General features: G+C 34.7%; 1 protein-coding gene across 3 annotated transcripts in view; it reads left to right on the forward strand.

Moving 5' to 3' along the window:
• MGAT5 (alpha-1,6-mannosylglycoprotein 6-beta-N-acetylglucosaminyltransferase) overlaps window positions 1-26,166 on the forward strand; it is a 376,800-nt gene that overhangs the window by 163,802 nt on the left and 186,832 nt on the right. For all 3 annotated transcript variants that reach the window (XM_051985774.1, XM_051985775.1, XM_051985776.1), the window contains exon 4: window positions 10,539-10,709. In XM_051985774.1, the coding sequence (XP_051841734.1) occupies window positions 10,539-10,709 (171 nt within the window). The remainder of the gene's footprint in view (window positions 1-10,538; window positions 10,710-26,166) is intronic.

Here is a 26,166-nt window from a genome sequence, read left to right on the forward strand (position 1 = left end):
AATTCCCTCCAGTCTTGAAACCATAATCAAACATAAAGTTTTTTAAAATTTTACATACCACAAACCCAGAAGTTTGAAGAAAGAACTGAAGGTGGGAAAAGGGGGGAGGAAAGGGGAGAATGTTTTAGTTTTCTTATATTCTTGACCTCAGAATAATCTTTAGTAGTGTTAGTGGTTAGGACTCTGTATGTGTGTGTGTGTATGTGTATGTGTGTGTGTGTGTGTGTGTTTGTGTATAAGTAAGTAAAAGATTGGAATATTACTTTACATTCTCCCCAATTTTATCATGATCTCTCTTCTCATGTCACTGTTACCACATTGAAACCGTGACTGAGACAATTCAGGTTCAGTACTTTGGGATTCAAATGCAAGAAAAATGGATGAGATTTTGAGCATCAGTGTTAACGAACTGCTACCTGAGATAATTGCACACATCATCTTCTGACTGTCATCATGTGGGCAGTCTGTGGTTCCCTCTTCCCTTTTCTTTTATGGGCCAGCTCACATTAAAAGGAGTACTCTCATCATGAGAAATCATTCAACCCACATCAAGTCCATTATGATGGGAAAATCTAATATAATAAATGACTTTTAGGTCACAATTTATCAGTACAGTAAAAGCAATTTGGGTCTGATGACCCAAATCTATTGAAGGGATATCATCATATTTAGGTTTTAATCAATCCTATATAAGTATGCAATGCTTGGACCCATACATTGACCCAAATATGTGATTGCTGTGAATCCAAGGAGATGTGAGTATAATAGTGTTTTTGGCATGATGATGGAATTAAGGAATCAACCAACAACTATTTATTCAGAACCTACAGTGTATCTCTGAAGAGAACAAACACCAAGAATGAAACATTTTCTACTGAGGATGGATGTCTTTACATTCTAATAAAGGAGACAAGTAGTATATCTTGTGCAAATTAAAGTATACCAACAATGATGTGATATGCAGCATCTACATAGCATTTTAAGGTTTGCAAATTACTTTACAAGTATCATCTCATTTCATGCTCACAACAACCCTATAGGTATGTGTGCTGTTATTATCTTCATTCTAAAGATGAAAAAAATGAGGAAGACAGAAGTTAAATGGGGATCACAAAGGTGGTAGCTTGTGAAGGACATGAAAAGCTAAACAGAAGAGTTCATATTTGATTTCAGAGTCAATAGGGAAGCCACTGGAGTTGGTGGAGTAGGAAAATCACATACATAATTAGGTTTGCACTTGAGATAAATTACTTTGGCAGCCGGGGTAGGTTGGATTGGAGTTCAAACAGACTTAAGGTACAGAGACCAATAGGAACCTGCAGTAATCTAGGCAATAAGGACTTAAACTAAGGTGGTAGTTATGTGAGTGGGGAGAAGGAATGGTAGGATGAAGGAAGCATGCTGAATTCTGACAGTGCTGTGCCCTCTTGACCCTTGGCTTTAGTGTACTGGTCCCATGGTGGATAAAACTTTTGGAGGGCAGAAGCTTTTTGTTTTCCTTTTGTTTTTACATCCCCAGGCTTAGCTTAGTGCCTGGTATATAATGGACAATTAATAAGCATGTTTTGTTCCTCAGTCTAGGGCTGTAGTCACCAGACCAAAGCTTTGTTGGCATTTCTGGAATAGGATTGGGTCCCATCCCTGAGGAGGGGAAAAAGCAATAGATTTGGTAATTGCAATGGAGGTACAAACATTGTGTACTCTTCTAATATATCTCTGCCATTAATATTTGAACCTGGTCAGAGGTAAGATAAATTTGATAGGGTTTCAAAATAGCTGTGCATTCTCCCTGAAGCCAGGAAGAGTCAATGACAAGTTGACTGAGGAACTACTAGAGGTAGAATGTAGACCTTCTTTAATAGTGGGTGGGATAGTTCCAAGGAATGGTTTCAGCATTTCAGAGATATAATGTATCAGTATCCGAATGTTGGAGGGGATATGGGGAAACTGGGACACTGATACATTGTTGATGGAATTGTCATCCAGTAATTCTGGAGAGCAATTTGGAACTATTCAAAAAGTTAGCAACTGTGCATACCCTTTGACCCAGCAGTGCTACTACTGGGCTTATAGCCCAAAGAGATACTAAAGAAGGGAAAGGAACCTGTATGTGCAAGAATGTTTGCAGCAGCCCTGTTTGTAGTGGCCAGAAACTGGAAATTGAATAGATGCCCATTAATTGGAGAATGGCTGAATAAGTTGTGGTATATGAATATTATGGAATATTATTGTTCTGTAAGAAACAACCAGCAGGATAATTTTAGATCAATTCTGATGGACATGATTCTCTTCAACAATGAGATGATTCAGACCAGTTCCACTTGTGCAGTGATGAAGAGAACCATCTACACCCAGAGAGAAGACTGTGGGAACTGAGTGTGGAACACGGCATAGCATTCTCACTCTTTTTGTTGTTTTTTGTGTGCACTTTGTTTTCGTTCTCAGTTTTTTCCTTCTTGATTTGATTTTTCTTGTGCAGCACCATAGCTATATAAATATGTATACATATATTTTGGCATATTTAATATCTGCTATCTAGGGGAGGGGGGAAGGGAAAGAAGGAGAAAATTTGGAAGGTTTTGCAATGGTCAATGTTGAAAAATAGCCCATGCATATGTTTTGTAAATAAAAAGTTTTAATAAAAATAAAAAAATTTTAAAAAGAAGGCAAGTTATTCTATATTAGCTATAGAGTATATTTTGCTGTTAACTTTTCTGCTAGACAATGAAGTTATTCGTAATGAGATTTTTAGGTATAGCCAAGACTAAGAAGACTAATTTATTTTGCTGATTGTGCGTATTTTTTAACAAGAAATTAATTTTTAAAAAATCACTGCAACTGAGATGGGAGGGAGAGAAAATAGATTTTTCTTCATTTAAAAGAAATGGATACAGGGGGAAGTTATACATAGATGTGAAATGTTGCATGCACTTTCAGATAAGGTACTACTATAAGGAACATAAGTCTGCTTCTACTAAATGCTCAAAAAAGGAGTAGGGTTGGGAGTTGGGATTAAACAGTCTTATTGTTCCTCTTTATGTATGTGATGATTCAACTAGACTGTACATTGTCCCTTGTACCCAGTCAGTACTTTTCAGTTTTTGTGTTTTGTTCACATTCTTTCTTGTGTCTGGAATATCTTCCTCTTCTCTCTGTTTTATCTCTCTGCATTTTGAAATCTGATGTCTTTTCCAAGGATCATATCAAATACCACCTCATCTTTGAAGATTGCACTGATTTTACCCCCATTCTTTCAGTGAGAAATGGTCTTTCTTTCTTCCCATATGGCACTTTGTACTCTTGTAAAGCTATAATCCTTCAGAGGATCCTTATTTTCATCATAAAGGAAGATCACAAATATTGAACTTTTCCTGGTGGAAGATTAGAACTCAATAATGACCTGGACAAAATTCTTGGAATGGAAGCATTTGACATTGAATCATATGTCCATGATCCAGCAACCCTAGTTAACTTACTTTCCATTTCTGTATCTTTGCAGTGGTTGCATATGATATTCTTTGCTTTCTCATCTCTGCCTCAGAATTCTTGGCTTCCTTCAAGTATGCTCTCAAGCATTATCTTATGCAGGAGGCCTTCCTTTTCTTGTCTCTTCTTTTATCCCTAGCTTTTAGTAATTTTACCTCTAAGGTTAACTTACACCTACTTTGTATTTTTCTTATATTTTGTGTGTTACTCTGTAGTATTGTCTCTTCTGTTGGAATGTCAGCTCCTTGAGGACAGGAAAACTTCCACTTTATTTAGCTTAATACCTGGCATGCAGTAAACACTCAATAAATGCTTGCTGATATTTATTGATGAGGTACTCCACTAATTGTGATCCAAAGCTCCCAATAACTGAGTAAATAGCTTTTGTAAGTTGTTGTGACTTAAAACATAATAATAACCAACCCATAAAACACATCCTCATAACTTGATCACTAGCCTTCTTAACATTAGCTGGTCTTGGAACAGTGCATGCACCATTTATAATTGGGGTCATACTAAAAGTCTTTCCACCTTTGCCAGAGTTTATAGTCTTTTGGCAGAGCCTTTGAGAATCCTTGGTCACATCAATTTAACAATGAGACAGAGGCCCAGGCTGTGAATCAAGAGTCCTGAGTTTTATTCTGATCTTGGTTGCTAATTGATTGTGTAATGCTTCTGGTTATATCACTTAACTGAAGCTCTCTTAAATTGTCATTTTGTTCTACTCTGCTTGTCATTGTTGGAAATTTATTACACTGCTTCTTCTTGTGCATGCTGCATTTTCCCAGTAGATTGTGAATTCCATTTTTATATAGCTTTTTATTTATAAAACATATACATGGGTAATTTTTCAACATTGACCCTTGCAAAAACTTCTGTTTCAACTTTCCCCCTCCTTCCCTCCTCTCCCTCCCCTAGATGGCAGGTAGTTCCATACATGTTAAATATGTTAAAGTATATGTTAAATACAATATATGTATACATATTTATACCATAAATGCAAGCAAACAATAACAGAAAGAATGAAAATGTTATATGTGGTCCATACTCATTTCCCAGTGTTCTTTCTCTGGGTGTAGCTGGTTCTGTTCATTACAGATCAGTTGGATCTGATTTGGATCCTTTCACTGTTGAAGAGAGCCATGTCCATCAGAATTGCTCATCATGTACTATTGTTGTTAAAGTGTATTGTTCCTGGTTCTGCTCATTCCACTTAGCATCAGTTCATGTATATCTCTCCAAGCCACCAATAGATTGTAAATTCCATGAGGGCAAGGGCCATGCTTTGATGATTTTTGTGGCTTATGTTGTACTTTGTGTACAATAGATGCTTGATAAATTTTTGTTAAATGAATGATTCTAATAAATTCTTTAGCTTTGGTAGTTTTTTTTTTTTGAAGACTTCTTTTTATGTAGTATTCATTTTACTCTTTTTTAAATGATAGGCATTGGTTTCCTCTCGTTACCCCCCTTCCCCATGAGAAAACTAGGAAAAAAATATTCTGACAAATATGAATAGTAGAGTAAGATGGATTCCTACATTGGTCCTATACAAAAATTTATGTATTATTCTGCATCCTCTCTTTCATCCATCACCATTCTCTCAGAAGGTGGGTAGGAAACTTCATCTTTAATCCTCTGGGACAGTGTTTGTTCATTGCATTTTACAGAATTCTTAAATCATTTATAGTTATCTTACACTTACTAGTGTTGTTGCTGCTCTGTTGACTCGTTATCAGTTCATATAAGTCTTTTTAGGTTTCTCTGAAACCATCCCTTTAAGATAGTTCTCATAATAAAATAGTTACATTCACCTACCATAATTTGTTTAGGCATTAGTCACTTGATAGACGCCTCATTAGTTTCCAATTTTTATCACTCCAAAAAGAACCATTATACCTATGAGTTGGTTCTTCTCCTCATTCTTTGATCTCTTTGTGAGTGTAGGCTTAATAATGGTATTGCTGGGCCAAACGGTACATTCACTTTGATGACTTTTGAGGCATAGTTCCAATTTACTCTCTAGAATAATCAGACCAGTTATAGCTCTATCATCAGTGTATTTATGTGTCAATTTTCCTGCAGCTCTTCCAACTCTGTCGTTTCCTTGTTGGCAGTTTTGTCACTGTGATGTATGTATGGTGGAACCTCTTGGTAATCACAGTCAAATATCCTCAAAGCAGATGTTGCTTAGCTCCTGTTATGTGAATATCTCTTGTTATGTAATAATGTATGAGGAAATCATATGCAAGATGTTCCTTTAAAAATCTGTACTAAGATGAGGAAATTAGAGCAACTGATAATAGTAATAAAGTGAGGAACATGGAGATGATTTTTTGAACAGTGTCCTCAGTTTTGTTTTCTACCATCATTCAGGAAATTAGCAAATTATATCTCAGTACTTGGGATGGAATATGGTGTTTCTTTTTATAATTGTTATTAACTGTGTTTTGTCTATCTAATGAAGCTAGAGAAAAGTGTCTCAAAAAGATTGTTGATATAATTTAACATTTGCTTCACAGTGTTGGCAGGTAAGGTGAAGGTTTTCAGCTACATTTTCTCACCAGCATTCTTTCTTTGCTAGGATTATCCAAGACAACACACAGTGAAATCCATGAATTTGAAGTCATATTTGGAGAAATATTCTTATACAAGGTAGTTGTAGCTCAATGGCTGCTTGGCCAGCCATCCCAAAGAGTGATTTTTATGGCCAAATCAATATGGAATCAAGCTACTTTATAGTCCAAGCCTAGGCCATATTTAGTTTTCTGCCACCAAGACCCATGCTTTCCAGCATAACCCAAGCACATTCCGTGATGATAGAGAGAAGGGCAGCAGTGAAAGAATCTTTCAACAGGCACTTAGTAAATATTGGTTGAAAATGGAACCAGTAAATTCGGACATCTTAATGAATCTCCTCCAAGCTGGTTGGAACTGCCCTATCCCCTTTTCTGCCATGTCCCTATGTCTGTGTTTTGCTAGCCCTTCCAGCAGGTAAGAGAGCAGCAATGATACTCCCTTGTGGTTCTACTCCAAAACTTTGCTCATAGGATATAATTCCTTCTCTTTTTTTCATTGCCCTAGCCATGTATTAAAACTTGGTAGAAAGCATCAAACAGCTAAAGAATCCAGCTGAGAAAATAGGAAGACTGTGGTTAATCTTCAATGCCCAGGGATTCAGCTCCTGTATAAGCCTCAAATGTGCCTATCTAATGTCTCGTTAATGGTTCTTGAAAAGTGTAAGGGCAGGCTTCTATTCTTAATACAAATATATTTTTAAAATATACTCTACTGAGCATAGCACAAACCCAATTATGATAACACTTTTCTAGCTTTTATATTACCCATGCACTAAAATATTCTCTTGCTGACATAGTAGGTTTTGGGGGTTGTGGGTTGAGAAAGTGATGTCAAGTTCTTCATCGTCATCATCACTAACATTTATATAATGCTTTAAAGTCATTTTATAGATATTTGATTTTCACTTCAGTCCTGAAAATGTAGATGCTGTTATTATTTTCATTTTACAAATGGGGAAACTGAGATTGAGAGAAGTTAAATGATTTCTGTAGGCTTACACAGCTAATAAGTAAGTGCTGAGGCAGTCTTCAAGCTTACCTCATCCAAACTCCACATTTAGCACTGTATCCATTGCACCATCCAGCTACCAAACTACCAAAGATTATTGGACTTGAACCTCCAAGATATCAAAAGGAAAGTACAATAATTATCAGCAAAAGAAACAGCAAATAAATGCAGACCTTGAGGAGGTTATAAAAAATCCTTGCTTTCAAAGAGCTTAAAATTGAAGAGTTCATAGTCCTGAATGGCTTAGATTTTTACACTGATTGCTGTCTTGTGCATTTTTCCAGATGCAAATTGTTTGACTGACCATCCCAGAAATCCAATCACTTAGACTTTGTGAAAGCAGGAAGATAGGTATCTTCCAGTCCTCAGACAGGTTCATACCACGCTGGTGAATAACTGGGTCATAAATACTAATGGGTATTCGATTATAAATGACTTGATTCATTTAGGGCATCTTCTGTAAGAAGCTGCTTTATCAGAAGCTTTAAGTTTCAGAAAGTAGCAGCTAAGCTTGTTTTTCAAGTGGGAGAATTTGAAGGACCAGAGTATGTTCAAAAAAGCTGCTGTCATTGTTTAGCCTTCATTCTTGAAGAAGAGCATAGTATGAGGAAGGTTATGCCATAACTTGCAGGTGAATTGCATTTAAGTGAAGCACACAAAGTGACTGGTTTCACTTTCTCCTTCTGAGATATTTAGAATTAATGACCTAGACCTTGGCCTTTTTAAGCTAATAAGGTCTCATGTGAGGTCACAAATATGCTAGCAATGGCTACCTAGGAATTCAATAACTAGGAAGGGCTGCGTCTTTGTTGTTTTCTCAGGCAAAGGGCCAAGTTTCTCTTTGACATCTAACAACTTATTGTACTGGGTGTGTGCATATTTTATGAATTTCTTCATCATTTAAGAAATCATAAGTCTGAAAGATAAGAAATACAACAGAAGAAAAGTGGCAGTGTCTGCAAAAATATTTTTCCATTATCTTTATTAATTATAGGTTTTTATTTTCAAAATATATACATGGATAATTTTCGATCCCTACAAAACTCTGTGTTCTAATTTTTTTCTCTCCCTTCACTCTTTCCCCCACTCCCCAAGTGATCCAATCTATACTAAATATGTGTAATTCCCCTATATATATTTCCACAAATATCATGATGCACAAGAAAAATCAGATTCAAAAGGGAAAAAATGAGAAGGAAAACAAAATGCAAGCAAAAAACAACAAAAAGAGTGAAAATACTATGTTGTGGTCCATATTCAGTTCCCACTGTCCTCTCTCTGGGATCTGCAAAAATATTAAAACAAACTTATTTTCTGCATCAGGAATAGTGAAGCCACCATACTTAAATCCTTACATCATATAGACCCTAAGGTGCTTATAAAGGAATAGAAAAAAAAGTGAATGAAACAAACAGTCCAATAAAACAAACAAACAAAAAACAAGCCACCAAGCAATTAATCTTAAGAAAATAAAACCCCAGAACCAAAAAGCTATAAAATGGATAAAAGACATGGTCTCTTACATTCTAATTCATTAGTTTTCCCTCATTTTTCATGGATATCCATCCTCAAAATTTCTTGCTATTCTGTATCTTTAATTACATTTGTTCTTATTCTGCAGATCACATCAAATTAATAAGTATTTATAAAGTACTTACTATGTTCCAGTTAGTAAAGCCAATTCTGCTTTAGACATAGTCATATTATTTCCTATAAGGTTGTAATCACAACTCATTGTTATTTTGTCTGGATACTGTGATAGACCCTTTGATAACACATTCATGTTGCTAATAGTTAAGGCTGTTCTCATTGTTTGAGCAGGGCTATCCCTAAAAATACTATTTAAGCTTCTACCCTAATTACATTACTATTTTTTTATTCTGATGAATTCTCCATGTGGGACAGTCAAGCAGCCTTGACTTCAGCTCCAATAGCTGCTTGTGAGCCTATTGTGAACTAGACAGATATATATATATATAATACATTTTATATTTAATAAATATAATATATTTATATCCTAATCATGCCTGGGTACATTAGCTCAACCAGCAAAGTACTTGTTTAAAGGCAAATTGACCTTTGTACCCATGGAATAAAATGAAGGGTGATAATTTTTCATCTATATAAAATCAAAATTCTCACAATCACTCTGGGCTATGTATTACCTACACCTTATTTTTTTTCTCTGAAATTAAGATGTATATTTTTAATACCACTGTTTGTCATATGGTTGTAAGTGATGGAACACTGTATAGTCTTCAGAGAATTAAAATTGAGTGTCATTAAGAGGCCATTGGAGAGGCACTTTGATGGGTGTAAACGGCTGTATGTAACATACACATACACACACACACACACACAAAAAAAATTACTGAAGAATTGGAGTAACGGATGTGTTTAAATAAACATGTAATAATAAAAGAGGACAGTCTGGTCATGTAGGAAGAGTGAAGAATTGTCATTGAATAGTCCTAGTGATGTCAAGGGAAAACAATTAAGACCTCAAAAATAGTCCCTCTAGGGTAAATTTTTAGGAGAATGAGGATGAAAGTCTCCTGGGATGGGCAGACATGGCTGACTTGTGATCTGTTTTATTCAGATGTCCATGTGACCTTCTTTTATATCCCTAGCACTTACCTAAAACATATAGTAAATGCTTAATAAATGCTTATTTATTGATTGATGATGTATTAATATTTGCCTTACTGTTAAGATACCTCTCCCTTTTTCTCCCTCTACTCTTTCTCTCTGTCATGTATTTATGTGTGTGTATCTGTGTGTCAGTGTGTATTTTCCTTAATTTCTTACCAAAGGGCTTAATTGTGCACATTTTTATTTTTTAATGGAAAGGGTTTTAGGGGAACTTTTGTATTGATGATAATGATTGTGTGATTGGGGGATGATATATTTTGTTCACTAAATCAGCCACTGAAACACAAAAGTTAAGTAAGTGCTTAACAAAGTGTACTAACTTTATTTCATTACAAGTCTGCCATTTAATGTTAGTGTTCAGTCTAATGATGGTCAACTCTGTTAAGAAAATGGACACATTGCTATGTAAGCATAATTTAATCTTTCTTGAATTTTGAGTCATCATTGTTTTGTAGGTATATAGGCCCTAATAGCATTCTGATAAAAAAAAAAAAAAAAAAAAACAAACAAACCTGTATTACAGAGAATTTGTGCTCTCAGCTTAGTGTCTTAGAATAACTCATGGAATTCCATAAGCAAATACCTTTTAATTTTTTGGTAATGTATTTTTTTCCCAAAAGACTTTGGCCCAGAACTTTTTATCATCTAAGCCCTTAATATTCAGAAATGGAAGGATTTCAGGGTAGCATTTTCTGAAGATCACTTAGAAATGGTTGGATTGAAGGATACTTCATCCTTTTGAGAGAGAGAGACAAAGTCCTATTAGGAGTCAACTAATTTCAAATAGCCCTTATTTTATTTTATCTGTTTAGATCTGAAGAAAACTCTTGCTGTCTTATTGGACAATATTTTGCAACGTATTGGCAAGTTGGAATCAAAGGTGGACAATCTTGTGATCAATGGCACTGGAGCAAATTCAACTAATACCACCACAACCGCTGTTCCCAGCAGTATAGCAGCATTTGAGAAAATTAGTGTAGCAGGTAAGTGTGGTCAAATGCTATTCTGATGGGATGAAGCAGGGAGAAATGAGGTATATTAAGAGATACAAATAAAGAAGTAGTACTTTGGACTATAGCATAAGGTACTTAAAATATTGAGAACGTAAAACTAAAACTTAGTTTGATATTGCAAATAGCAAAATTTTAAAATTTTGTTTCTGTCTACATGTGCTTTATCTCTTCTATATTCTCATTCTATGTTATTTGCTCTTTGATGAGTTCTGGAATGTGAATTCTAATTGAATACACAAATTGTCCAAAAATTCCATATTAACTAGATCTTTTTTTCCTCCACTTTTATAGCCATGGACATCTTTTTAAAAGTCCCTGACAATGGAAAAAAACTAACTTTGAATTCTATTTGCCTGACTCCTTGAATGCTAAGTTAAAGCCTATTAGGCAATTAAGAGATAGAGGGGAAAAGCCAGCAATAGATAAAATAGAAAAGAATGAATAATATTAAATAGATTATGAACCCCTTAATCATTCAAACATGATCATAGGGAATCATAAAATCTGTATTAATTAGCTGATCAAACTGCTTAAATACTTCCAGTGCTAGGGAAGAGGACATTTTTGTGTGTCTTTAACCATTAAAAAATTCTTTCTTTATGTTGAATCAAAAACTATCTATAACTCTTCCTATTTGTTCCAGGTCTACATCTTCTTGAAACATGAATAAATCTAATTTTTTTTTTCTATTTCATGACCCTTCAGTTAAAGACAATTGTTATAACCTCTACTAGACCTTCTCTTTAGTTTAAAGATTCCTCCTCCCCCTTTTTGTTAAACTATATCTCTGCCTTCCTGGTTATTATTCACTGAACTTACTCCACTTTTTCATGTTTCTTTTTAAATGTGTTGTCTACAGTTTTAGATATGATCTGATCATTATAGAATATACTGAGATGTCACTTCCCTTTGTTCTAGACAATATGCTACTATTAACAGCCTAAATTATTCAATGCGCTTCTATTAATATAGTCCAAAATCAAATAAGTGTTTCAGGGAAAGTTGTAGTACACTTATGACTCAATGAGATTATGACCTACTTAACTCTTCTCAGTTTCTTTTTTAATGTGAACTGCTGTCTAAATAAGTTTCCATCTTATATTTCTACAGATGTTATTTTAAAAGCCCCTCAAATAAAGGGCACTGTATTTACCGTTACTAAATTTCATCTTGCTATTTTTGATATAGACTGTCAAATTCTTTTTGAATCCCGATTCTGACATTCTGCTCAATTCTGTGCCATCTATAATTTGATTATTCATACCATTTATGTCTAAATTCAGGTTATCAATAAAAATGTTGAATAGTCCAGAGTTAAGGACCTTAGGACTGGGTGTTAACCTAGAGATCTCCTTCTAAGATGATACAACACTGTCCCTGACATCAGCATCACAAAAATCAACTAAATATATTTTCTTTTATTCTTTTTCAAATTGTAGAATTTTGAAACAAATGGGAGTTAATTTTAGGCAAAAGGGCACTGAGGGATTTTGTTGTTATTTTTTAAAGGACAGATGCTATATATTCTTGAGTATAGAATTACAATTTCCCTATGGTAACTATCCCTTCCAACTCATGGTGATGGTCTAGGGCTCACATTTACTTTTGGGCCTTCCCCGGGAGGCTGAGAGAATATGAGGGAAGCAACAAGTCAGAGAAACACCTATCTCTGTAGCATCAAAGTTCAGTGCAAGGAGTAGTTATGAGTAATATGCATATAACTCTAGTGAATGGTACCAAAGCCCTGAGTAAGGATAGTTTCGTTTACTTACATATTATTGTTGCTTTTTCAAAAATGTGTTTTCTATCCACTTTTTTAAAATGTCATGAATTTTTCATATATTTTGGTGAAACACTTTTTCACTCCTCCATTTTTTAGTTCCTTCCACCAGAACAGCAAAACATTTGTTTTTTACTTTATGCAGCCCTATTTTTGTGGCTTCCTCAAAATGTTTTTTGCCTTTTTTGCAAATTGTATATTTCAACATATATTTCCAATAATCTAAGTATCCAACTAAACAAAGGTATTAAAAATAACTTTTAATTACAATACAGAGACAATGTCATCTAGGACATAAATCCTTTCTTCCCTGTGGTTTCTAACAACTTCTGTAATTAGACAAGGAAACCTCCCACTGTGTTGAGCTGCTTATTAAAATATGTAACTCTCCTTCATCTGCCCCTCCTCCTGCAATGGAAAATATTGTCAGGAAAATTCTTGGTTTCATAAGAATTTTCTTTGAGAACTACTGCTCTTAGCCTTCCTGGGTCCCTTGCCTCAGTGCTTCAGAGTTATGGTTTTCTGATATATATGCATCATTTTTTGTTTTGTTTTGTTTTGTTTTTGATAGTGAGGATTTTTAGAGATCCTCATGAAATTTGTTTCTGGAGTCACTGACTTCATTGTCATGGAGACTCTACCACTGGAGTAATAGAATAAAGTACACTGGAAGTCTTAATGGGAAGGAATCTCATTTATTCCCTTAACTATAACTCATACTTATTTAATCCATCAATCTATATTTTCTGAGTAACCTCTGGGCACATATGGGCTAACTAATGGCATTGAGAGAAAGAAAAAGAAGCATATCATATGTTCAAAAAATTATGATTTATCTAGATAAACAAAACATAACCCAAGTAAAAGATAACTAATTATATGAGGTACTACTTACTTTATATAAAGCTCTAAATGACTGTCAGAGAAGATAAGGAATTAAGCAGAATGAGACCATTTGGAGTGCAGTAGTATGGGAAAACTTCATAAGATGAGATTTATGTTGGATAATGAAAGATAGGCCAGATTTAAGTAAGTGGAGAGCAAAGATTTAAGGGCATGGAACATTTTAGATCTATGCGGTAGGTTGGAATACACATGATGTGTTTACTAAGGTCAGTGAGGAGTTCAGTCTAGTGGGAGCAGAAATAGAAATTAAATCCAGGTTATGGATGGTCTTGAATATTCAGTTATAGAAGACATGAAGGCTAGAAAAGAGAAGTGAAACTGGGGAAGAGACATACTGATGATGGAAATGTCTTTTTTTTTTTTTTTTTTTCATTCTCCTAATTACTGCCATAGATTGCCTTCAAGAGCTAGCTCTAGAAGGGATTTTAATACCCCAGACCTTCTTTTATTATATTTGAAAAGTCTTTAAATGCTACCATATTTTTTGAAGACAATAGGAAGTGAGATTCACCCATGTCCCTTGATATCTAAATATCAGAAGGTTTTTTTTAATTAAAATCTCTCCAGTTTCCATTTAAAACGCCATTTTCTCTTACCTTTCTTTTTGACAAGATTTTGAAAAGTAAATTCTTACCTTTGTGTTAAATTAGTATCTCATAAAATATGGAGATAAAATAAAATATGTGGATAGTTACAGTGTTCATTTTCAAAATTTTGACCACAATACATGATAAACTAAGCTGGAAAGTCACCTCACAAATGTTGAATTGAATTTTACTTCACTGAATTAGGAGTTCTAATTAGCCTGGCAACTATAAAAGCTATGACTTTATTTATTAAATAAGTGCCTTGACATGGCGTGTGCTAACAATAAAAATATCTCAAAAACCACCTGATGCCTTATTGTAGAATGGATCCTCAGTTCTCAAAAATTTGTCAGTGCTGAGTCTGCAAGGTTCAAACAAACTGGAACTGTTCAAATAACTTAGCTAGGACCATTCTAGCTAAGTTCAGAGAGGTTCATTTCTATGATAACCTTACAAATGATTGGAGAGGAGAGAAATGTAATAATTGTTAAAGCCAAATCCTACCTGATCAGAGAGGAATTACATACGACCTGCTTCAAAAATGGGAACATTCATACTTCAGTGTTTGCTGATCTTTAGAAGAGAATAGCAATGTTGGGTTTTTTTATATTGCTTTAGGGTTTACTGAGCACTTAACATCCCTCTCCTATGCCTCTGAGAACATTTTACAGTTGAGAAAACAGAGGCTCAAAAAGACCTGTCTTAGATCATACAGGAAGAATTAGAGCTAAGATTTGAATCCAGGTTTTCTTGATTCCCAAGACCAGACCTCTTTCTATTCTGTGACATTGCCTCCTCTGTGAGAGAGAGAGAGAGAGAGAGAGAGAGAGAGAGAGAGAGAGAGAGAGAGAGTGTGTGTGTGTGTGTGTGTGTGTGTGTGTATTGGAGGAGATTCCTTATGAGTGGTTTATGATTTAGTTTAATCTCACTGATATATGTCATTGATTTTCAAACTATCGCCCAGATGTGGCAAACATAGCTCTTGAGGTGAGAAAATCCATTAAAAAAAAAAAAAAAAAAAAAAAAAGCAGGATTACCATATTAGTTGAGTAAAGATTCTCTTCTTCCTTCTTTGCATTAAGACATGTGGTAATTGCTCAGAAATGTACTTCCTGGTGTGTCTTATTGCTAACTGATGTTTCTTTTCGCTTACTGTTGTATCTTATTGCTTGCTGATGTATCTTCCTGTTGCTTGCAAACTATCTTTAAATGGTGTACCATGGCAGTGGAAATCAGGTTTCTGAAATTTATTTTCTGGGTTGTGACTATCCTTTTTACTTCATTTATTTTAAAAACCAGGAAGCTTCATTTCTAAATTGTTTTTTTTAATGCTCAACAAATGTTTTAGCATGTAATATCTGTAAGACGTTTTGCTGGGCACTGTGAGAGATATGAAGAGTGTATGACTCTTGACCTCAAGGAACATTTATAGCTTAGAAGACATTTATAGAATGAGTGGGTTACATTTTATGTCCTATCCGATCACTGGAGGTTCTCCTACTGATCTGATGTATAGATGATGGTAGCTGATATTTATTTAGTGCTTTATAATTTGCAAAGTGATATATGTCTATTATCTCATCTATTATTATACATCATCTGTTATCTGTTATCATAGCCCAATGAATTAAGTTTTTTTTATCCCTAGACAAATGAAAATTTGTCATGACAGAGTCATATAACTAGAAAGTATCTGAAGCAGAATTAAAACTCATGCTTTCCTGATTCCAAGTCCCAGAATATATTGTCTCTAAGTAGCTATAAAAAAGAAGGCACATAGTGTTATTTTAGCAGATGATACCCAGTTAGGTGAATCAGAAAGCATATTTTTTTTAAGCTGAGTGTTCAAATATAAGGGGTTTAGGTAGGTAGAATTGGTAGGGAATGAGAGGGTCGAAGGAAGGAAGACCTTCCAAACAGAAGGAGCAAAAGACAAAAGGTGTATGAAAGAACCAGTAAGGCACTTAAGATGAGAAAAAATGGAATAGGGGAAATTGAGCTGGAAAAAGTAGATTGGAATCCTTGTTTTTTGCTATCCTGGACTTTTTCATTCTGCAAAATCATATGTCCCTCAAATAAACATTAGTGAATATCAATCTTAATAAAACCAAAAATTAAAATAAAACCAAAAATCAATTAAATAATAGTTCTTGATGCTAATTTGTTCTCCGTTCTCAGAATTAGGAGTGGAAGAGAAGCATTTCTAGAATCTCCAAACTTTAACCATTATTCATTCTCTTGCTCTCCAGTTTTGATTTCTGAAGTAGGTCATAAAGAATTTGGCTTATATATAAGGTGTTGTACCTTGTTCAGCCACTAGATGATGAAATCAATAGACTGCCAGGTCTGGGATTTGGAAAACTCATTTTCCTGAGTTCAGAAGTACCTTCAGACATTTATTAGCTGTGTTATGTCGGACAAGTCATTTAATCTTGTGTGTCTCATTTTTCTCATTTGTAAAATGGATTAAAGAAGGAAATGGAAAACCACTCTAGTATCTTTGCTAAGAAAACCTCAAATGTAGTCACATAGAATCAGACATGATAGAACAAAAACCAACCACAAAAGTAGACCATCACCTACTTTGCCATGACCTACTTTTTAAATGACGTGGATTTTTGGAAAGATGAACCAAAATTCCAATAGCCAGTTTCTCCCCAAAGAACTCTAGCTTTTCTGTACTTAGGTTAATAGAGGATAGGGCTTAGATCCAGACAGAGCTCGATTCAGCATCCAGAGTCATGGGTTCAGTTTAGGTGCTTGATAATAAAGAATTTAAGTTATTTAATGATAAAGCCTGTTTTGTTTTGTTAATTGTATTTTTAACTAGTATGTGCAAAACACAAGAAGCTTAATATTTATTGAAGTGCAATGAAAATAATAACTAGCATTTATCATGCCACTTTAGTTTTGCACAGCGCTTTATAAATATTATTTCATTTAATTTTGATCCTCACAACACCCCTAAGAGATAGATGTTATTATGATCCTTATTTTACAAATGAGGGAATTGAGGCAGATAAGTAAAGTGTGTCCAGAGTCACCCAACTAGCAGGCATCTGAAATGGAATTTGAAGTCAGGTGTTCTTGACTCCGGTTCCAGAGTGCTATCCACTGAGTCACCTATCTGTCTCTAAGGATTACTTAAGCATGTAATCATTTACATGTAGGTGTTATTCACTGTCTAAGAAATGTTCTACTTCCCTACTTGTACATGAGTCTTGAAGAGAAAAACTTTCCCTCCCCCTAACTCCATACTTAGATGTGCCTAGAAATATCACCCTTTGGTTTGGGGGTCAGGATCCATAAGTGCTTCATTGGACAATATAATGTTGCTGAAGCATACTGACAGAAGCATACTGGATATATTCAGCAGATTTAAATGTAAATACATATAAGTTATAGTTAACATTCAGTTGCAGGCTAACATTCAACTGAGTAACTGATTAAGGTGCAGTGTACAATGTTAGCCAAAATCCAAATGAAAATAGCACTCTTGCATTGTGAATGATCTAATTTACAAGGTTAATTGGGAAACACAATCACAAAATCAAAGATGCATTTGCAACTCAAGTGGTTATTTTCTGGTATTTGAATTTAAGTTGAACATGAGGCAGCTCCTCACTTCTTGAACATTTTCTCCATTGTATGCATATTCTAGTATTAGATCATCAAGACAAAGGATTTTAACTGATATCCTGAATCTTATCATTTATCTGTCCAGTGTTTGATGGAGAAATTTATTTTAAAAGAAAATAAAAACCCTATCATTATACTTATCATTTAGAAATTCAAATGACAAATGGCTCTGTTGAGTTTCTGGGTCATATTTGAAGGCATAATTTTCCCCTCTTTGTATTGCTAATGGGCCTTGAAATTAAGTTGGATCTGTTTTGTTTCCTTGGTTATGTTTGTTCATGGGCATTATCAGTTATGCTAGAACAGTCCATCAAACATTTTGACCTGCTTAACCATATAGCTCTCTGATCTAGATAACATTCCAGAGGGCTCACTAAGAAGTGGAAACCCGTTACAAAGTGATTACATTCCTATTAATTTTAGTAAGAGACTATTTCAGTTGCTTTAAAACTCAGTTCTTTAAATTTAATTTTTTCAAAGAACAGCATTAAATGGCTTGATACTCATCAGAAATTATTCTCTTTGGGATCCAGGGAAACACGCTATTGTTAACTTTGTGTTGTATTTTTTCATTATTAAAAAAATTAGAACTATATGGTGGAAGTGAAATAGTACTTTGGTTGCCAGTAGGTTAATGGTTTTTAATTGGTTCCAAATGAGAAGAACTTGTGTACCCAGGTTGCCAACTGCTTGGCTGGCCAAAGTGTGTTGCAGGAATGAGAATTGTTATCACATAACTGCGTGGATGTCCAGAAGTCATAAAATTCAGACTAAAATTTTCAGACAGAACTGTCTCTTTGCTGTCTTTATCAGATAGCTGAAAAACCTAAGACCTCAAGGAAAGCAGTCTTGTTGTTGTCTAGTCTTTGTGACTACATTTGGATTTTTTGTTTGTTTTTTGATAAAGAAAATATAGTGATTTGTCATTTTCTTTTCTAGCTCATTTTACAGATGAGGATACTGAGGTGAAGTGAGTTAAGTGACTTTTCCAGGGTCACACAGCTAGTAAGTGTCTGTCTTTTTGACTCCAGATAAGGCACTCTATCCATTGTGTCACCTCACTGCTTAGGGGCATCTAGAGAAGTAGTTTTGTTATTTATCCTTGGATCTTGAAGAAATCCATCACGTCAGTGAGATGGTGCTATGACATGCAAATAAATTGGATTTAAGTAAGGGAAGCTGTGCAAGATCACCTATTTCACGTTCTTCTCCAGAGCCATCTGGGTGCAGTGTCAAGATACAGATCAGGATGATTGGAGATGGTTCAGGATGCAGTGGGAGATCTTGATCACTTGTAGTTAAAGTCTTTCCCAGGTCTGTTTGATTGAAGTAAAGCCCATTCAGTGATTAAAGCTAGATTTAAAAAGGAAGTAGAGAATGGCCTCTTTTACCTAGTCAAAACAAAATCTTTGGCCAGAGGAACTTCCTCTCCCAGATTAATTTTTTTTTTTTTGATCATTTCTGCCTCATTTCTTGTCTGGCCTTAATCACTGAAAGGGCATTGCTTCATTCATTCAAAATGATACCTGTTAGGACATTGTCTTAAAAGGGTCAAGGTATCCCATTGATTCCAGGGCTATACAGGTAAACATGAATATGCTAGAATATTCAAAGTAGGGATCTGATCTATTCTGATCCAGGAATATCCAGGAATACTAGAATATCCAAAGTAGGGATCTGATCTATTCTGACCCAGGAATATCCAGGAATACTAGAATATCCAAAGTAGGGATCTGATCTATTCTGACCCAAAAAAACTACTTTTAAATATACAAATTCCATGATTTCTTCTACCATGTCATAATATTTATATATACCTATGCTTGTATGTTTATTATTTTCAGAAGAATAATAGGGAAAGTCTGAGTTAACAATATATTTAAATAATTTTTTTTTAAAAATTACTTTCAAAAAGAGTAAATAATAACTTATAAAGGTATCATAATGAATCATATCTAAAGTAAGCTAATGAAAATATTATAATTGACTATTGGCCTGCATTAACAGACAGATGAAACACTCTTTAACAGGAAAAATTGTTAGATCATACTGAAGTGGTGTTGAAGTTATCCATAACGTTCTTGTATCCTTATTTTGAAAATACTGAGGAATTGGTTGCAGATTGAAAAAATTCCCTCATAACTAAGATCTTGATAATAGATAACAGAAGAGATTATTTTAAACTAAGTTCAATTCTAAACATATCACAACACAATAAATGAGATATAAATTAATTGATTATCATTTAATTCAATAAACTTTTAATTATCTCTTGCAAGGCTTCATGCTAGTTGCTAGTGATATAAAAGAAAGATAAAATCCAAATACTACATGTCCTCAAATAGCTTAAATTCTCCATGTGTTGTGTGTGTGAATATAATGTCATATATCTATATAAACATATTAAATATATGTATGTCTATAGGTATAGATATTCATATACATTTGTGTATATTGTAAGAGAGAGAGTCAAGGAATGCTGAAAATCTGGCAGCTGAGCTTGAATGAAAGTAGTTATTATGCGAGAGATGAGGATAGAATTCATTACAGGACTGAGGAATAGTCTATGGGTGGATAAGAGAGAGCATGACTAATATTCCATGTTGGCCTGAAAAAGTTCATAAAAAGGGAGCTATAAGAATAAATAAGAGCCAAATTGTGGAAGGCCTCCTTACATATCAGGCCAAGGATTTTATAATTTTTCTGGAGGCAATGGGGAGCCACTGGGGACTTATGAGTAGGATAATAACAATTTAATGTCTTAGATTATTGTTATACCTGTGTAAAAGGTAAATTGGATGAGAAAGAAATTAGAAGAGGGAGACATACCAGTTAGCAGATTAACACAAGAGATAAAAGTTGATGATTTTTTTATTTTTCCAATAACCACATATTCAGAGCCTTCTCAGAGCAAGGCTTTGGTAATGAGAAACTTAACGAGGGTGATGGTGACTATATGAGTTAAGAATAGAGCAATGGATATGAGATGTCATTCAGCAAAGATTTGCTTGTCAAAGGAGATAGATGATAGAATCAATGAGATCTGGCAAGTGATTGTATTTAGTCCAGAGTGACTGAGAACATGGCTGATACTGTTAGGAAAAAAATAGAGAATTTTGAAGAAGGAGGAGAAGGTATAAATGGAAAAGTAATAAGTTGTGTTTTGGACATGTTAATTTTAAGATGCCAATAAAATAATGAGTACTGTTTTAGACATTTTATAAATTTACAGCGCCAGTTACATAGCCAGGAGAAGATGTCTAGCAGATAGTTGAAATAAATTGTTGGTCACCTTGGAGACAGCAATTTTAATTAAATGTTGAGGTTGAAAGACAGATGGCAATAGGTTGAGATGTAAAATAAATGACAAAGAAATGGAGGCAGTATGCTAGGAAATTATATGAGTTTGTCTGTGAAAGACAAAAGAGATATAGTGTTAGTTTGAGGGGATGATAAGTAAAATCAAGTGAAGATTTTGTTTGTTTCTTTTGAAGGTAAGGTAAATCCGAGCATGACCTAAGCCAGCAGGTAAGTCAGTAGAGAAAGGGAAAAAAATTGACAAAGCAAGCCCCTGGAGAAACCAAGAAGGCTTACACTTGGCCCTCTCCTATTAGAGATTGAAGTAAAAGAGAAGAGGGTAGATGAAGATGTAGGCTGGGGTACCTAACCTGTTGTCTGTGAATTTAAGAGACATTTGGATAATTATATTTTAATATAATTGGTTTCTTTGATATGTCTCTGTATTTTATTTCATGCATTTAAAGTTATTATTTTGAGAATGTGTCCATAAGCTTCACCAGATTGTGAAAGGGATCAGTGACACAAAAGAGATTGAGAGCTCTTTATGTAGAGGGTTTTTTGAAGTGTAGAATAAGGAATACATTGAGTTTCTTAGTAAAGCCAGAGGCCAATCTGCTAAGAGAGAAGATGGTAGAGGTGGCTTTGGGGGGCTATGAGAGAGCGAAAAGGTCTGGAATAACCACTGAGAATTCAATCAAGGATGAGTAAAGGGATTGACCTGCAACAATGAGGGCCTGGCTAATATGAATTTGTACTTGACTTACTGTGTCTACTGCCTATGCTTAAATTAATTCATGTACTTTGAGTAAGCTTTATTTTGGGAATGTCCTTTCTGTTTTGGAGAAATAGAGCAACGATCTAGTTCTGATGTGCATTGGTAGCATCATATTCAAGATCCTTTTGGTTGATTTTCACAAATTTTTAAAAAATTGACAATAAATTAGCTATGTGTTCCTGTCCATATTTTAATTTTATAGAGAACTTTCATAATACCAGACTTTTCTTAAAGGTAAACCCTCTGGAGCACTTATTTATCATTGCAGTTCATCCAGAGTTGGCAGAGAGACTTGCTTACTGCAAAGAGTATGACAGACATAAGAATGGCTACGTGCCATTTAAGTCTAGCAAAATACTTAGGATTTTGGGAAGCTTTGCCCAATTAGTAGTTAGTATGTGCTTTCTTATGAGCTCCTTACTGTGGTTGGGAAGTTCTGGCCACTCATTGGCTCGTAAGATGCTTAACTTATAGACTAGTGGGGATGTTGAGCTTATGTACCCTGGTCTTCTCCAAACCTTGATTTCTTGGGAGGCTTCTAGGATTGAGCTAAAAGTTTAATTCTCTTGCACATGTTTAAGCTATATTGGATTGTTTGCTGTCTATGGAATGGAGAGACAGGGTGAAAGGCAGAAAAATTTGGAACACAAGGTTTTGCAAAGGTGAATATTGAAAACTACCTCTGAATATATTTTTCTAAAAATCGCAAACTGATGAAACCTACAATCCCTTCTCAGGGTAATAAATAAAGTAAAATGCATACTTCTAGAGGAAAACAATTGAATTTAAAGATATTTATCAAACTAAAGTTTACAGACATGATACTAGCTAACATTTATGTGGTGCTTACTGTATTTGGCAAACATTGAGCTAAACGCTTTACAATTATTATTTCATTTGATCCTCCCAACAACTCTTTGAGAGATAGGTGTTATTATTAAACCATTTAGAAGTTAAGTAACTTGACCAGGCTCATACAGCCAGTAAATATTTGGATTTGAACTCAGGTTTTTCTGACTCCATGGATGGCATTCTATCCAAAGTGGTACTTAGCAGACCTCAAATTAAGAACCCCTGAGTTAACTGTACAGATAGCTCATAAGACCTGGGATGATTCAGCCCTAAAATGCTCAAGAAGAGTTGTTCCTAATTAAACTTTGTACTCCTGAATATTTTTTTTTCTTTTAGTAGTTAGAAATTCCTGGAAAGTAGCATAAGCTTATACCTTGATTTTTTTTTTTTCTTATTCTCAGTTATAGAGATTAACCAGAAAAGCCACCACTTATATTTATGGACTTTTTAGAACCGACCCAAATTTATCAGGGTCATTCAATCATTGGAGTTCTTAATCTGAATTTGGTTTCTTTAAAAAGTATTTTGATAATTATTGCAATATAACAGATTTCCTCTGTCATCCTACTTATTTTATTTTATGCATTTTTAAAATATGATTTTGAGTAAGGTTCATCCTTGCAAGGTCATCTATGATCCTCAACAGAGAAGAATCCCTTTGCAGAGATTCCAGAATTTGGGGTGCTACAAGTAAGGTGATCCTTCCCCAAAATTTTAGTAATGTTTCAGAGATGGCCAGTCTTTGAACTATCATTTTAACTGGTGGTAGGGGACATTTTTCTTTTTTACTCAGCATCTAGTAAATTTAAAAAAAAAAATACAAAAGCAAAACATAGAAAGGAATAAACAAGGAAATTACATTTTGCTGGAAAAAAAAAAAGACCATAGGCAACAAAGCAATATCAACATAATTTAATATATACTCCAAATATAAATCCTGGTGTTTAGAGAGCCCCCAAGGGAGGAGTAGCATGTTGTGTCCGAACTGGCTCTCTGGGAGACCTCGGTACCAGCCCGAGTCCTTGGTCTTAGAAGAGGAGAGAAGAGGGACTCATGTGGATGGTCAAACATGGAGTCTGTTTATTCCAAATTCTCTCAGTCTTATATACCCTAATACCCTTGTATAACTATAGCACACTGCATGCACTAACTAAATACTGTGCATACAGGATCACATAAACAACTCGCTATTGTACATAGTTTGCCACCTGGTATCACTCTTCCACCTGATATCACTCTGCTTCAATCTCAACACAGTTTGTCACTGCCCCCTGACTTCTCAGGAAGGCCGAGAGCTCTTAGGGGAAATGGGGAGCTGAACCAGACATTGTCAGCAGGTTCCCTCTGGCCTGAAGCATCTTATACGTTATCCAGAGTTCCCCCCCAGTCTGTGGCCTCTACATCTAGTAGTACAACTTTTTGTCTTCCTTTCTTCTAACTGAACCATGGACCCTCCCTCTCCCCGCCTCCGCCCGCCCTCCATGACGGGGAGAAATTGTGTTTACCTGTTAATCAAAAGCAATCATATTATGACTCTTTTAAAAAAAGTATTTTTGGCTTTCCCTAACATAATTTAAGACCAACCCCTGAATGAACTAGAAGTACAGAAGTACATTTTGATATTCTTAAAATGGAAAATATTTTAATTTCTTCAAGACTTACCCTAATGAATTCTTATTAGCATTAAAAAAATTAAGATTCAAGTTTGAATACTTTTTATAATGTTTTCTTTGAAATATGGTTCAGTGCTTAACTGTTTTCTTAATAACCAATTATCCAAAAGTAAATAGACAATTTTAAAAATTCTAACACCTTTGGTGTATTAGTGGAAAGTGAAAAAATTAGTCCTTAGAGATATATATAATAATATGCTAATAAATATAAAGTGACAGAAATCCAAGCACTGTAATACCTTTGGGCTAATTCTTAACATTTTATTTAAAAGCTTAAAAAAAAAGTTAAAAAGTGAAATTAAACATCCCAATTTGAAATGCTTATCTACCACAGTTGTTTGATAAAAAAAACCATGAAAAGATTCTTTACTGTTCTCTTCAGTGTCTGGCTGTGGGAGCCAGTATTTGATTTGGTGTCATTGATGAAGACTTCACTGCATGTTGTTGTTATTGGGATGAGAAATACCACACATTGAAATTTTTATTGTTTGCTTTAATCAAAACGTGACAGATCCCATATGCTAATTTGACTTAATGAAGTACATGTGTGCAGTTGTGGTATCAACTTGCATATGGTATTGATTCAATATTCATTTTGCAATTAAAATCATACCATATGTTTTTTCCTTCCTCTGTTTTATTTGCTTTATCTTTCTTTACCTGTTTTCATTGAAATGCAGCTATCAGTTGAATTGCTAGAGTTCTTATGTTTTAAGAACATCAAACTCAGGAATATTGTTAAAGAGTTATACATTTAAACACATATTGGTGAGGTAGTGAATAGTGTTATAATCAGAATCAAGAAAAGCTATTTTTGAATCCCCATTTTACAAGTAAGGAAACTGAGACTAAAGAAACTGGCAGTTACTTACCAGCTGTGTGTGTCCCCAATCAAGTAACTTTATATCTCTTCAGCCTCATTTTCCTCATCCATAAAATGGGGTAATAATAGCATGTATCTCACAAGGTTGTCATGGTTAGATACTAATAATGATGATGATAATGATATTTTGAATTTATATAGTACCTGATAATGTGGCTGAAACTGTACTAACTACTTCATTATCTCATTTGATCTTCACAACACTCCTGGGAGGTAATATCCTTATTTTATAGTGAGATAACTGAGATAAACAGAGGTCAAGTATAAGCCATACTTGGCTGAGGCTGGATTTTAACTCAGTTCTTCCTGGCTCTAGAGCTAGTTAGTGGTTAGAGTACTAGCCACTGTGTCACCTAACTATCTAGCTAACCTTCCTCTCTCTCTCTCCCTTCCTTTATTATGTAGAAGCAATTCATGATACTATGGATAGAGTTCTGGGCCTAGAGTCAGGGAATCAGGAAGACCTGAGTTCATATGCAGACTTTTGACATTTACTAGCTCTGTGACACTGGACAACTCAGGATTGGTTTGATAAAAATTATGGGGAAATTCAGAAGCTGATGAACAAAACCCAAAAACTGCATAGGGCTTACCAGTAAGACACTTCATCTATCTTTAAGAAGGCAGCATGTAACTTCATTAAAAGTAAAGTGCAAATGAAATTTAGCAAGATGCAGAATTCTTGGCTCAGTAAGAAGGCAGATGAGATTCAGTTTTACAGTGATACCAAGAATTCACATAGCTTCTATAATGCCCTGAAATGTCTTTATGGACTAGAGACCTCTAGCACATCTCAGTTACTCAGCATTGATGGAAACACAATGATCAGGGATATGATTCTGGATAAATGGACTAAACACACCTATAGTGTTCTCAATAGACTTTCAACTTGTAAAATGGAGAAAAATAATAGTATCTACCTTGCAGAATTGTTATGACGATCAGATGGTATAACATTTGTAAAAAGCACTTAGAACAGTGCTTTACACATAATAGCTGCTTTATAAAATGCTTATTCCTTTCCATTTTCAA

Source organism: Antechinus flavipes, chromosome 3 (genome assembly GCF_016432865.1).
Source record: "Antechinus flavipes isolate AdamAnt ecotype Samford, QLD, Australia chromosome 3, AdamAnt_v2, whole genome shotgun sequence".
In the NCBI taxonomy this organism is placed as follows: Eukaryota; Metazoa; Chordata; class Mammalia; order Dasyuromorphia; family Dasyuridae; genus Antechinus; species Antechinus flavipes.